Here is a 13,219-nt window from a genome sequence, read left to right as displayed (position 1 = left end):
TTATTGAAATATATGTGAAGAAGTGCTAACCAAAAACAAACCACATGGTTGCTTCAACAATAAAGGCTATCCTAACCTAAGATGCGTTTGATTGGAGGATAAAGTTTCTATTTTTTGGGATGAGATGATCTAATTTTCTGTTTAATTGGTTAGATGTGGTGGTCAAATTTTCTGTTTAGTTTGAGGATTAGAGTGGATATGATAATCTAGTTTTCTATTTAGTTAGTTAGATAGAATATGATAGTTAATTATGGTAACCTCTTTACGATGAGTGGTGAACTTACCCCTCCTGATGCATTGCTGCTACATACATCATGTCAGTTCATTTTTATGACACGAATCAAAGCTTCAGACTTGCAACTACCAACCTGGCCACGGCCAACTTCCAGAACACCCGACCCCATCCAGAACACTCGTGAAACTGCCCCGGTCGAGTCCGACCAGGAGCCGTATAGCCACTGCCGCCCTTGTCGCCCACCGTACGCAGCCGCCCTATCGCCGGAGGTGGCGCCCGCTCGCCCCCACGTAGCCCGGCCGACGTGTGCGACCACCGCCCAGACGCAACCGCGTTGCCGTGCCACCCATCCTCCGTGTGCGACCACCGCCCGAACGAGCCCACGTTCGGTATCAGTGGGTGCCGTTGCGTGCAGCCACCGTGCGCTCACCCGCCCCCGCGAGCCCGAAGGCCTGGAGCGCAGTCATGCCCTTTGACTCGCTTCAGAGGATCATCGCCGCCGCACATCCGTTCATCGTCGGCCGTCCTCGCCTCGTCCCAGAACTTTGGTTTAACGAAAAACCATAGCGGTGATCGTGATGTACACGGCATGGAATGTTTGGAAGGAGCGAGACATGAGAGTTTTTGGACGATCGCAACACCTGGGGCAAGTTTTCAGCTACATCAAGGAAGAAATTTCTTTGCGGGGGGCTGCTTGCGGTAGCCCAGTAATCACTTAGTTTAATTATCTTGCAAATAGCTGAGTTTCAGAGTTCCTTTGGTTTTTTTATTTAATCCCAATTATGTAAAACTTGCATGCTTCCTTCTTATATGACATAGCAGTGCTTCTGCTGGTTTTTCAAAAAAAAAAACAGTAAGATATAACTTGTATCTCATAAGAAATTATAAAAAATATCATGAAATTGTAAACATATAAGATAAGCTGATAAGGTAAGGCAGAAAGTCAAAACATAAAGGCTTAGCCATGATACTTATTACAAGAAATTGAGGTGCTCAGTAATTCTCGAATTATCCCATTCTTATTTACAGTGTTTTCTATACTAGTGATTATGCAATGCTTGGCAATATATACATAATGAAATAACATTGCTGTATAAATTTTGAACTTTACTTTAACAGGATGATATTTTAAGGATATTAGTAATAAGTTCCGCCAAATGAAAAGAGCAAATCATACATGTACCATAGTTCATAAAGATCAATAGTCTTGTTTTTTTCATTTTTTGAAGGTACAAAATCGCACAAGTTACTGCAAAAATAGATAGAACGGTAAAGAAGAAAATAGGTACTACTTACTAACCCTCAAGATCTTCGGCTAAAGGCTGAGATCACTCTTGAAAGCTGCAGTGAATATGGTTTTTTTAAGGTATGTATATGATTTTGATGATTAATGATAATATAATTAATGTGACTAATATGTTTGTCAAGTATATATTTTAGTAGATTCTATAGATACAATACATGAAGAAGCTACCGAAGCTGGGACAAAGATTAGATTGAATTGGACAAGTCACAAGAAAAATATATACACCAGATAGTCTAGTGCAAATACGTTTGCACACGATGGAGTATTCTAGAAGTTGAAGTTCAAGTGTTCCACGCGTCGGATGATCTGACGCTTAAAGTTGTGCACGCCGGGGGATTCACCGGAGCAAAGTCCAGAGGGATTTTCTTCAGTTCAGTGGAAGATGGAAGTAAACACGGCGGATGGTCCAGCATATGTATCAAAGTATTCGCCGGAGGATTTAGTAATTGCAACTGCTAGTTTTAGCGTGGCTGTACACGCCAAATGTTCCGACGCATTGAAGATCTACACGCCAGACAAATGCACAGTGAAGAGAAGTGACTCGGTTGGCTCAAGTCTACACACTTGATGGTCCGATGATGGAGTTCAAAGGAACACCAGAACATTCGGTGTTCATAATGAGATTAAGTTGGGGTTCAACGGCTAGTTGTTGCTGCTGTACACGCTGGATGTTCCGGTACTTGTACTACTGTTAACATCGGAACATCCAGTGTTCACAGTCTTTTTAGCTGTTAGAGCAATAGCTAGTTCGTAGGGTTGAGGCTATAAATATCCCCCACTCGGTCATTTGAGTATGATAGAGTCCATAGAAGCTCACATACACTTAAGGAGACATCCAAACTACCAAAATGCTAAAAGTGATCATCCAATGCAATTAGCATAAGATTAGGGAGTGATTAGTGCTATTAGGTCTAGAGAGAGTTGTTGCTAGGTATTGTTACTTAGAAAGAGGATTAAGGAGCAATCCTACCTTGTACAAGTGGTACACCGTTACCTTATAGTCTTGGTGACTCATCGGCACCATGAGTCTTGGTGGCTCAAGCTTATCAACGTTACAGCTTCGTGTGGAGCGGCGGTAAGAAGCTTGTACATGGACGTGAATACCTTTGCCTTAGTGGTTCAAGCTCCGAAGTGAAGATAGTGACAAGTGATCGGAAGAGAGGCTTGTGATGAGTCTTACCTCTGTGGCTTGGTGACTCTATCTACTTGAGGTCTAGGTGGCTTAGGGGTCGTGATCGGGTGTCGACCGAGAGCAATAGCTTAGGTGGCTGCTTCAACATGGACTTAGGGTGGTGTTTATGCCATCGATACCATGTGATAAAAACTATTTATGCCGAATTTGCTCTCTTCACCTTCTTTACGTTTCCGTATTACATACTTGCAATTTACCTTTGCATATTTAATTTTCAAGAGTAGTTTGTTAAAATTAGCTATAGATTGTAAACTCTTTTGAGCGATAGAGTAGACACACTATATAAATCTAAAATATATTTAGATAGAAATTGATATAGATTTGTTTTGTCAAATTTTTAGAATCGGTTAGTTTTAAATATATTAATTCAATATCTTTTAGAACATCACGGATCCTTTTCAAAAGCTTATGAGCTGGTACGTACCGTCTACCTTACATTTGGGATGCCTGAGAGATTGTTATATATAGATAGGTGATGTCAATTTAGAATAATAATAGTTTCAGGCAAAAGGTAGAGGATTCTCTACCTTATGAATTCATTGAAATCTGAAAACAGAGTACAAAGCAAATAACAGTAAAACAGGAAACTAAAGGCAAAGCAAAAAAAAAAAAAGGCAAGAAAAAGGATCGAAAGAGAAACAACAAAATGCAGTTGAATTTGCAAGAACTTTGTAGGCAGGTGTTCAGCAGCAGTCCCAGTGACCCTCAAGCGCCAAAGCGTGGTCGTGTGTGCGATGCGATCTGATGGAACAAATGCTGTGGCTGAGCAAGAGAGTTTTTATAGAATATTTCAAGACGAGCTGGATTAGAGCTGCGGTCCGAACTAAGTCATCTATGAAGCAATTCATTGGCGTTGTCCACATTTCAAATTGGATTACAGTAGTGGGATATATAATTTGAACCAGAATCAGGGATCTACCTATTATATTAATAAAATAGTTTATGTACAGAAAAAGAAAAAAAAAAGAAAAAAGACAAAAAAAAAGACCGGTAAAAACAAAGGCCTACTCTCCTCTAACAAGATGTGCTAGGCGCCACGTCCCAGTAGAGCACCAGATGCCCACCTCTTGTTTAATATGTTGTGCAATTTGGAGCCGAGAGCGCTCCTCTTTTTGAAAAACTCTTGCGTTCCGCTCCTTCAGATTTCCTAGTAGACTAAGATGATGGGGACCTCAGGCCCTTTTTCGGGACAGTCCTGTAGGATGCCCGAGCTGCCCACCATTGGAGTGTCCTTGTAGACGATGACCATGAACTAGAGCATAGGGTCGGTTGGGCAATCCAAGTGGCAAGCAAGTCCCAGACCAGTCTGGAAAACCTGCAAGCAGCGAATAGGTGGTGAAGGCTTTCCGGGTTACTCTGCATAACAGACAGAGCGGGTTGTGCGGCCATCCCCTCCAAGCTAGCCTATCCGTAGTTCAGAGCCTATTCTGGACTGCCATCCATGCAAAAAATTTGTATTTTGGTGGGGCTCAGACCTTCCAGATGAGGGATTGGAGCTCCGTAGCCACGACGCCATGAAATTGTGCTTTGTATACAGAGGGGGCTGAATACTCACCAGTTGGTGTCAACTTCCAGGTTATCTCATCCTGAATGTTGGGGTGGAGCTCAACTCGACGAACCACAGACCACAGGCACACGTACTCCGCAATGAAGCTCCCCGTCAGGCCTGACAGCGAAGCACGGCTGGGTAACCAGCAGCTGCTGTTGACAGCATCCCGAAGGGTACAGCTCTTCGCCTTCGATATTTCGAAGACAAACGGCGCTAGGTCCTTGGGCCGCTGCCCTCGGAGCCAAGCGGATTGCTAGAACGAAATCTTTGCACCATCTCCGATGGATATGGCAGTACAGGCTCCGAACAGGAGTCTATCAGTCTCATTGCAAGGTATATCCGCTCCGACCCTGGGCAGTAAATTAGATCTTCACTGTTGCCAGAGCCATCAAAGACAGGGATCTAGCGAAGTTCTCCAAGTTGAGAATGCCAAGTCCTCCAAGTTAGTAGGTCGGCAAGTCTATTCCCAGTTGACTTTGCATTTTCCATTCACCAGAGCTTCCACGCCAACCCATAAGAAGCGGCGCCTGATTTTGTCAACCGTTTTTAAGATCCACTACTATTGCAACCGTGGTCCCGAACAAAGAAGACCTTCGCTCTAAGGGAAAGCCGAAGGCTTCTGGGTGTGACACATGTTGTGGGTGAATAATCTTGATTTTTCTATCACTTCAGGTACATGATGACCCTATTTATAGTCCGTACCTAACACTCCATGCTAGGATTTACAGTTTTATCCTCTTAACTGTCACATTCTTGACATATTCGGAGGCATTATGGTACAATCAAGTACATTTGCATAATTACAATTGCATAATTACAACTGTACCTGAGCGGCTAAGTGGACCTCGATGTCCATTTGTGGTCTTCGACCAGTCTCATGACTGCGCAGCGGGCCTCTCTCCGGCTTCCAACCGAAGGTTCACCACGACCTTTGCTCCTGCTCTCCGACGCCGTGGGTCGACCTTCAGCCTCCGATCGAAGGCACGTCAGAGCCTTCGCCCGCACAGGCGAGCGGAGTCGCTGGTCAACCTTTGGCTTCCGACCGAATGCCTGCCGTAGCCTTCACCTACACGGGCGGCAGAGGTCGCAGACCCACCTTCGAGCTCTGGCCGAAGGTCCGCCATGGCCTTCGCCTACACGGACGAGGGAGGTCGCAGGCAAACCTTTGGGCTCTAACCAAAGGTCCACTATAGCCTTCGTCTGCATTTTCTGAAACACAACTGCAACACCCATCAGTGCTCAACTACCGGTAGATCTCGACTTGCCATACGAAGAGAGACGAGAGATCATCCCCAACAACTACTTTAATGAATTGAGGTCAGCACCGGATTGACGAGACTCAGTCTCCCACTGGGGGCAATTAGCCCCCCTTTCCAACTAACCAGGGATCCCAATGCCTTGTCCCGGACCGGTTGGAAATCCGCACACCTCAGCTTTCTCACGGTGACCGGCAATCCCAAATATTTGATTGGGAAGCACGGTGTTTGTGCAGGGAGCGCCCCAAGCACGTCCGGCAGGTTTATGGCGTCACATCTTATCGGTACTACCACAGACTTATGAAAGTTTGTTTGAAGCCTCGATACCTCCATATAAATAATAGGAGACAATACCACAATACATAAATGGACAACACAGGGAGACTTTCATGTCCACATCCTGAAATTAGGAAAACACGCCGACTAGTCTCTTACAGTCCAGGTCCCAAAATTATTAGAGACATGTAGGGTTAGACTACACACAATGGATAAAAAAGTGCACTCCACCAAAGTCCAAATTTATGACATTAATAATACGAGGATACCACTTAGTCCATTAAGATACTAGCGAGTACACGAAAAGCCAACTCGGGGAATCTTCTTGGAAGCAAAGCAAAGCCTCCATAATTGTTCAGAACACCGACTCAATGGTAGTGCCATTTGTAGATGTGTGACATCTCGATATATGCTTAATCATTCGGAGTTTCACTTTCCCTTTGCCACCGTTGCCGCTTCCATTGCCTTTGCCATTGTCGTTGCTGTCGCTACTGCCATTGCTATTGCCATTGTCATTACCGCTGCCGCTTGAATTGCTACTGCCATTGCCCCCATTGATACTGCCATTCCCAGCATGTTTGCCCTCGTAGACACGAGGCACCACCTCCACACCGGTGAAGACAGCAAATGCCCGGTTAATTACTTCATCGCCATAGTAGCCATACTCTGTCGTGGTATGGAAGAACCTTGCGATGCAGAACCTCCCCGAGCCCAGGCTGACAAGCTGAGGCTCCTGCGATTCCCGCCATTCCATGGGCGGGTCAAACTCCTTGCACCAAGTGCCCACTAGCCGTGGCTTGGAGTCCATGGTGGAGAGGTCAGCAGCAGACAACTGGTCCTTGGCGGAGAGGCCAAACCAGAGCTTGAGCTCGGGCACATACTAAACCTTGCCGTAGAAGGGTAGCATCCACTTGCCGACTTGGCTCCATGTGTGGCTCACCGTGTCCATGCAGTACGTGCCGGCGCCGTCCGCTGATATCAATATCTGGGACTGGGAGCCACCACCGACCACCGCATAGGACACGATCTTGGGGCGGAGCTTCCTCCACATGGGGTCACGGACGTACGGCGGCGGCGGGAGCAGTTGGCACTGCCAGGACTTGAAGGTGGTAGCGCTGCGCTGGCGGTAGATGTACGCCTCGAACTGGTTTCTCGGCTAGTCGCTGTAGCTCGGCTCCATATCGGGCCATCCGTCCATGACGAAGAGGCTGCCAACACCGTCTCCAACATAGTCCTCGGTGTCCCATCCGGCTTCGGAGTCGGAGTTTGAGTCGGAGTTGGAGTCAGCACTGGCGCCGGGGACGAAGAGGAAGAAGGGCATCCGTTTGGGTTTATGGAGGCTGGGCATGGTCGCCACGTGGCGCGTGTCAGCGTCGAAGAGGAAGGTGCGCCCCGACTGGTCGGCACAGAGCACCCTGCGATCCGCGAGCGGGAAGCAGTGGATCCTCCATTTGTTGTCCACAGCTGAAGCTCGGAAGGTGACACTCGGGGGGGAAAGCCGAATCCTCCCCATCGTTGACGCCTCATTGCCGGCGTCGGCTTGCGCCGCTGCGGATTCTGATCCGTTTCCGTTTGGTGGTGGAGGTGGTGCAGGGTAAAATAATTGCTGGCGCGTTAGGTCGATGCGGCTCAGCGTCCTGACGCCAGGAATGCGGCTGTCCACGATTAGATTCAGAAACCGCCGCGAGTGGCCCATCGTCGATTCGAGCAGCCCTTTTTTAATGTTCAGACATACAAAACAAAACGAACAATTAGAGAGAAAAATATAATTTTTGAGTGGCAACCTCCTCGATTTGACGAATCGCTTGCTAGATCTATTGTGAGGAAGGAAGAGAGAGTACCAACCACTAGATGATTGCCCTTTTCTTCTTGTGTCCTCCCTTGCGATCTCTAGCAATGTCTTACAACAGGATTCGACTTGCAGCAGTGCCTTAAAGGATGAGATGGCATCATATCAGAGATAACGAAGATAAAGAGAAAAAGAAATTGGCTTTCGACCAAACAGGATGAAGATGAAATAGATCTATAAGCGGCGGACCTGGGGTGCGTGGTTGGACAAAAGAAGGACCAGAGCGGAGCTCCCCAGCGGCCGGAGCAGGCAGCTGAGCAGGATGGCGGCGAGAGGGCGCAGCGAGACTGAGCCTAGGCTAGACTGGTAAAAGGAAGCAGCTTGATGGGCTGCTATGGAAGAAGTCCATGTGACCTTGAACCGAAGCCAACGGCCCACTCTTCATCCTTCCCCACCTCATTTCCCACCTTCCGTTCTCCTGCGCAAGCCCGTCGCTCCCTTGTCACCGCTTACCCCATCCCCTCCTCCCTTCGCAAACTTTCTACTCGGGCTAAAAACATTTGATTTGAAACCAAAAACTTACAATTTCGGTTTAAGAACTCTCGATTCACAACTATAAGTTTTCAATTCGGGAGTGTAAACTTTCAATTTGTGTGTATAAGGTCTCCTTTCAGGGGGAACTTTCAATTGGGAATGAACACATATGACACGCATGAAGAATCATTTGATCTGGGATAAAACTTTCAATTCGTGGCAACAATCTTCCAATTCAAGACTAAAAGCTTTCGATTCAAAGCTGAAAATTTCCAATTAAAGAAAAATCGATGTGGGAAGAAGCTACATCAGTTATTGAGGAAGAAAGAGGGGAAGGGGAAGGGGTAGAGGAGACAAGAACCTTCCCTACTTGGTGTGCCTCTCCCTTTCTCCCTCCTCTCTCTTTCTCTTGTCCTTCTCACTCTCGTATGGATCCAAGTTCGTGTGTTACAATAAGTAGGTTGATATGTTGCAACGGTATTTTCTGGATGTTGCAGTAGCTTTCACTTGATGTTCCAAAAAACATAAGTTGAATTGTTGCAAAGAATTTTCTAGACGTTGCAGAAGCTTTTTCTGGATGATGTGGATGTGGATCTTGTTTGCTATTGTACAAATTGCTGCATCGAGCTGAGATGGAGATATTTTCCTGCATGTTGCAATAGCTTTTTATGGTTGTTGTAGTGCCTCTTTTTGGTTGTTGCAATAGCTTTTTGTTGGTGTTGTACTAATTTGGGTGGCTAAGATTGTGATTTAGCGATGGGGAACTCAACATCCTCTTTTCACATATCAACAAAATAATTCAATGGGATGTTGTGGTGGGATTTGTTGTTCAGGGCTCACAGCTGAGGTGGAGCAGCTGAGGTGGAGCGGCTAAAGGAGTCAGAGACTTCGGCACGGGAGGACACAAAGATCCTTCAGAAGTAGTCAGAGGCCATGATCCCAGTGGCGAAGAAAGCTTTTGCGTCCTTCAACCGATATATCTAGAAGTCCAACCAATCGCTCCCATTTCTATGGGATGCCTACGCCATGGGTTACCTTTAGCAGATTGCTCTAGGTGGGGGAGACCTTCAGCAATTGGCTGTGAGTAGCCTAGCACCCAAGCCTCTAGAAATAGAAGGAGGTGACTCGTGAGTGCCTAGCGAGTACGTTGAGATGTCTCAAGAGTTACTTCCCTCAGATCAACTAGGACGTCATCATGCGGGGCTTCACGTGTTATCTTTCGGAGATAGCCAGCTTCGAGCAGAAGGGTGCTCGTGTTGCTTCAGTTATCACCGAGGCTCCGGAGCTGTGAGATCCTCCTGCGAATCCCTGAACGTTTTTTGTTTATTTATGTAATCAATTTTGAACTCTCCCAGTATTCGCCTTCGAGTGAGTCTGAACCTATAACATATTTCAGATTTGTCAAACTTCTTTTGGGAGTTTAAACAATTTATCATGTGGCTTAGAACGACTTGACTTCTTTTGATGTGTCTATAGCGTCGAGAGGTTAGGCAAGGAACACCTCTGGTGACTTCTTCCACGTACGACTCTGAATAGGATGTATTATTGTCTCAAGTGTTACAAACACGTTGATTTGTGTGTACTCATAAATGTGCTTAGCCCATCGTCAAGTCCTTGCAGTTTTGTCTTAAGCCTCTTTTGAACTAACCATCTAAGGGTAGACGTCATCAAGCAACATAGCGAAACTTTCTAAATTGCTCTATGGGTGATATACTTTCCCCTAGCCCTCGACTGTTCAATTGTATAACAGATGTATTGATCGGACAATCAAAGTTTAAGAGAGAAAGATTCTATTTCCCTAGCCCCCGACTATTCGATTGAAGTAGAACTTTTCTCTTGGATAGTTAGAAGTTAGAGAAGATGTAGTATTTAAAAGTGAAAATTACATTCCTACCTTTTATCCATGCTTAGGATGCAAAAAAGTCATCGGACTAGTGAAGATCTACAAGAACCGGAAGTCGGTGATTAAGTATTATGAGAGAATAGATAGCATAAAATTGCACATTGTTTCTAGGAAACAACCCAACTCTATTATTCTGGTAGGATAAATGAAATATACCTAACCTAATTTACTTACTAAAAATAAGACTGTTGGAGTAGATCAGCATCCCACGAGCTGGCGTGCCTGAGTTCCAGTTTGGGCCCAACACAGTGTTGACCCTGATGAGCTTGGCTAATTTTGTTGGATCTCGAGGAATGACCTTAACCCCTTTGCCCTGTTTAGGAGTAACTTTGGGCTTTGAGAGCTTCGGCTCTTCCTCCACATAATTGTCTTTGTGGAGGGGGTACCTATTCAACCAACTCGAGGCTTTTCCTGACGCACTTCAACGCCATGTGTTTGTCGCCTTGGACATTGATAAGTCCTTTGGAACTTGGAAGCTTTAGGGACTGGTACATGTAGTAGACCACATCCATGAATTTCGCTAGGGCTGGCTGATCAAGAATGGCGTTATATGTTGTATCGAAGTCGGCCACATCAAACTAGATTTTCTCTGTTCGGAAATTCTCCACATTCCTGAAAGTAACGTGTAGCGAGACTTGCCCAAGCGGCTTGGACTAAGAGCCTAATATGATTCCATAAAAGGCATACTTCACTAGCTTGATCTTGGATCTAGGTACATGCATGTTATCTAATGCACCAAGAAACAAGATATTAAGGGAACTCCCTCCATCGGTAAGTAGTCAGTTTACCTTACAGTTGTTAATGTTCGGCTTGACCCTATCGGATTGTAGCCTGGTTTACTAACGACTTTAGGACAGTCAGACTAGTCGAAGTAACCCCCTCCCCCCCCCCAAAAAAAAAAGATGTGATTCACCTCGTGAGGGCCCTCTTGGAATGGGAGGTCGTCGTCATCTTCTGACGGCTTGGAGCCTGAGGCCTTCCCCGAGTGCAGACCCTTTTGCTACTGCTCAAGCTGCTTGAACCTAGTTCAGGAGAACTCTATGTCATGAGTGTCCTACTTGTAGAAGGAGCACCATCTCTTTTTTTTATCTCTCCCTAGCTGTCAACTTCTTCCCTTTATCGGAGGTCTTCCTGGGTATATAAGTCTTATCATGAGATGTGATCATGACATTATACTCGCCCATCTTGTTCTTCTTCTTGGCTTTGTCTGACTTCCTACTAGGTTTGCGCTTCTCAGCCCACTTGGATCCCTCAGCCTCTTATCCCGACTGAGGCAATTTGTCCCCTATGTCCATCAACCAGTTCCATGTAATAGCTTCTTTGGTAGATGCACAACAGTTGGCCAACTCAAAGAGTTCTCTAACATCTTAAGGAGGTCACATAGCCATGTCTTCGATCAACCTCCAACCGCTTATGCCTTGTCAGAAGGCACAAATGATCAAGGGATCGGTAATCTCTGGGATCGTATTTCTCACGTTACTGAATCGCTTGATTAACTCCCAAGCGACTCCTTTGGTTCTTGTAGGAGGTGGAGGAGATCGTCCTCCTTCCCAGGGCGCTTATATGTCCCCTAAAAATTTGTGCAAAAGACATCACACAGTTGTTCCCAAGAGTCGATCGAATATATGGGTAGATTTGTCAACAGGCCGACCCATCAAGAGCTGTGGTGATGGATGCAAACATAATTACTTGATGCGATGATAGAGTACACTGAGAGACATTTGTTTATGGTATAGCACAAGGGTTCTAATGGTGGAGATGGATGGCGGCGATATGAACCCTAGCTACAGTAGTGTGGCGGTGACGTAATATCTTTGGATGGTGTTGTGCGCATGGATGCCTCTTATCTAGATTGACACCCTCTCTTTATAACCCCCACATAATAGGATTTTGTAGCACCTCTTGAAGATATTTTGCCCGGGAGCCTTCACAAAAGTTGCACAATTTGACGCGTTGATCCCGACGAGCAACTGTATGGTCATGTGGTACCCCTCCAAACCTTCTAAGAGCGTGTTTGGTTCCTCTGCTCCGCTCGTGCAAGCACCGACGCATGCATTTGTGGGCGTGGGATGCATGTTTGGTTGCCTGGACCGCTCGCTCGCACCTGCATCCGCCCGTGCAAGCGCATTGCCCCAGCCTGGCTCCGTGCGTACGCAGGATTCGGCCGTATCCGCCGGGCCTGCTCGGAACAGGGCAAATTCATTGTACACATGAATTTTTTTATTTAACTCTCGATTTTATTTAAAGGTAACAGAGTGGTCCAAAAATTCTAAACATTTTCATGAGCGAACTAGAGCTTACTAGCAACCTATTTTAATTAGTTTGATAAAAAGCCTAAGTTAATATTTAATTAAATTCTCCAAAAATCATAAAAAAAATCACTAATATTCTTATCATGTGATGTACTAATTTATAAAAATATTTTTAACCCTAGGTTATTTGGTAAAAAAGTGAGTTCCTTTGTATTACAACATATACTCATGCGGACAACCAAACACAATCTCTTCTCAGTCAGGCTAAGCACATGCAGCCAACCAAACAGACCCTACTGCATCTCTCCAGCATGTCTCAACTCAACCTGCATGACTTATACGAGTCAAGCTGAGGGCATGCGGGTAACCAAACAGGCCCTAAAAATTCTAATTGAGGCATGCTTGGTGCAGTTGTCTTCAATTTTGCGAGATCCTGATAGTTTTGTTCCTAGATTTGCGCACTTATCCCTTTTCTTATGGTTTTGATAATTAAACACAAATCTTGTGCATTTGGTGAGTAATCAGGGATCAGTCGAACAATAATTAAATATGATGTACATAAGATAGAGAGATATGACATATTTTAACGATGACTACTGGATAATTGCCATATTCGGACACCTCATGATTTCCCGTAATTCTCGGAACATATCTCTATCTTCAGGAAAAAGATCCCTAGATGAAAGAAAACTACTCGTAGGCACTCAGGATATCCCATAAATAGAGAAGTTATCTCCTAGAACAGGAAAGAAGACTCCAAAAGACGTACGATACCCCCTATATAAATGAAGCCTGGGGCCCCTACGAAGGACAAGCCCAAACAAATCATTAGAGGGTTTCACAAGCGAGACAAGCTAACATAAACCAAGGAGTAAGTTACCGATTAGGTTTAGATCCATCTAGGTTGGCTACACCTCCTCTTTGCAA

General features: G+C 45.4%; 1 protein-coding gene and 1 pseudogene across 1 annotated transcript; both read right to left on the bottom strand.

The window, feature by feature from the left end:
* Positions 1 to 6,169: 6,169 nt before the first annotated feature.
* On the bottom strand, positions 6,170 to 6,865 carry LOC133892680 (uncharacterized; annotated as a pseudogene).
* A 105-nt stretch (positions 6,866 to 6,970) lies between these two features.
* Positions 6,971 to 7,510, bottom strand: LOC133892683 (uncharacterized). Its single transcript, XM_062333584.1, has one exon. It carries the CDS (start codon positions 7,508 to 7,510, stop codon positions 6,971 to 6,973), a length of 540 nt encoding a protein of 179 aa, XP_062189568.1.
* Between the last annotated feature and the right edge of the window lie 5,709 nt (positions 7,511 to 13,219).

The sequence above is a fragment of the Phragmites australis genome, chromosome 15 (genome assembly GCF_958298935.1).
Source record: "Phragmites australis chromosome 15, lpPhrAust1.1, whole genome shotgun sequence".
In the NCBI taxonomy this organism is placed as follows: Eukaryota; Viridiplantae; Streptophyta; class Magnoliopsida; order Poales; family Poaceae; genus Phragmites; species Phragmites australis.
This window is presented reverse-complemented; position numbering and strand designations above follow the sequence as displayed.

Excerpts from the sequence above, each read along its gene's own strand:
- LOC133892683 (XM_062333584.1), bottom strand. The coding sequence starts at position 7,510 with ATGGGCCACTCGCGGCGGTTTCTGAATCTAATCGTGGACAGCCGCATT.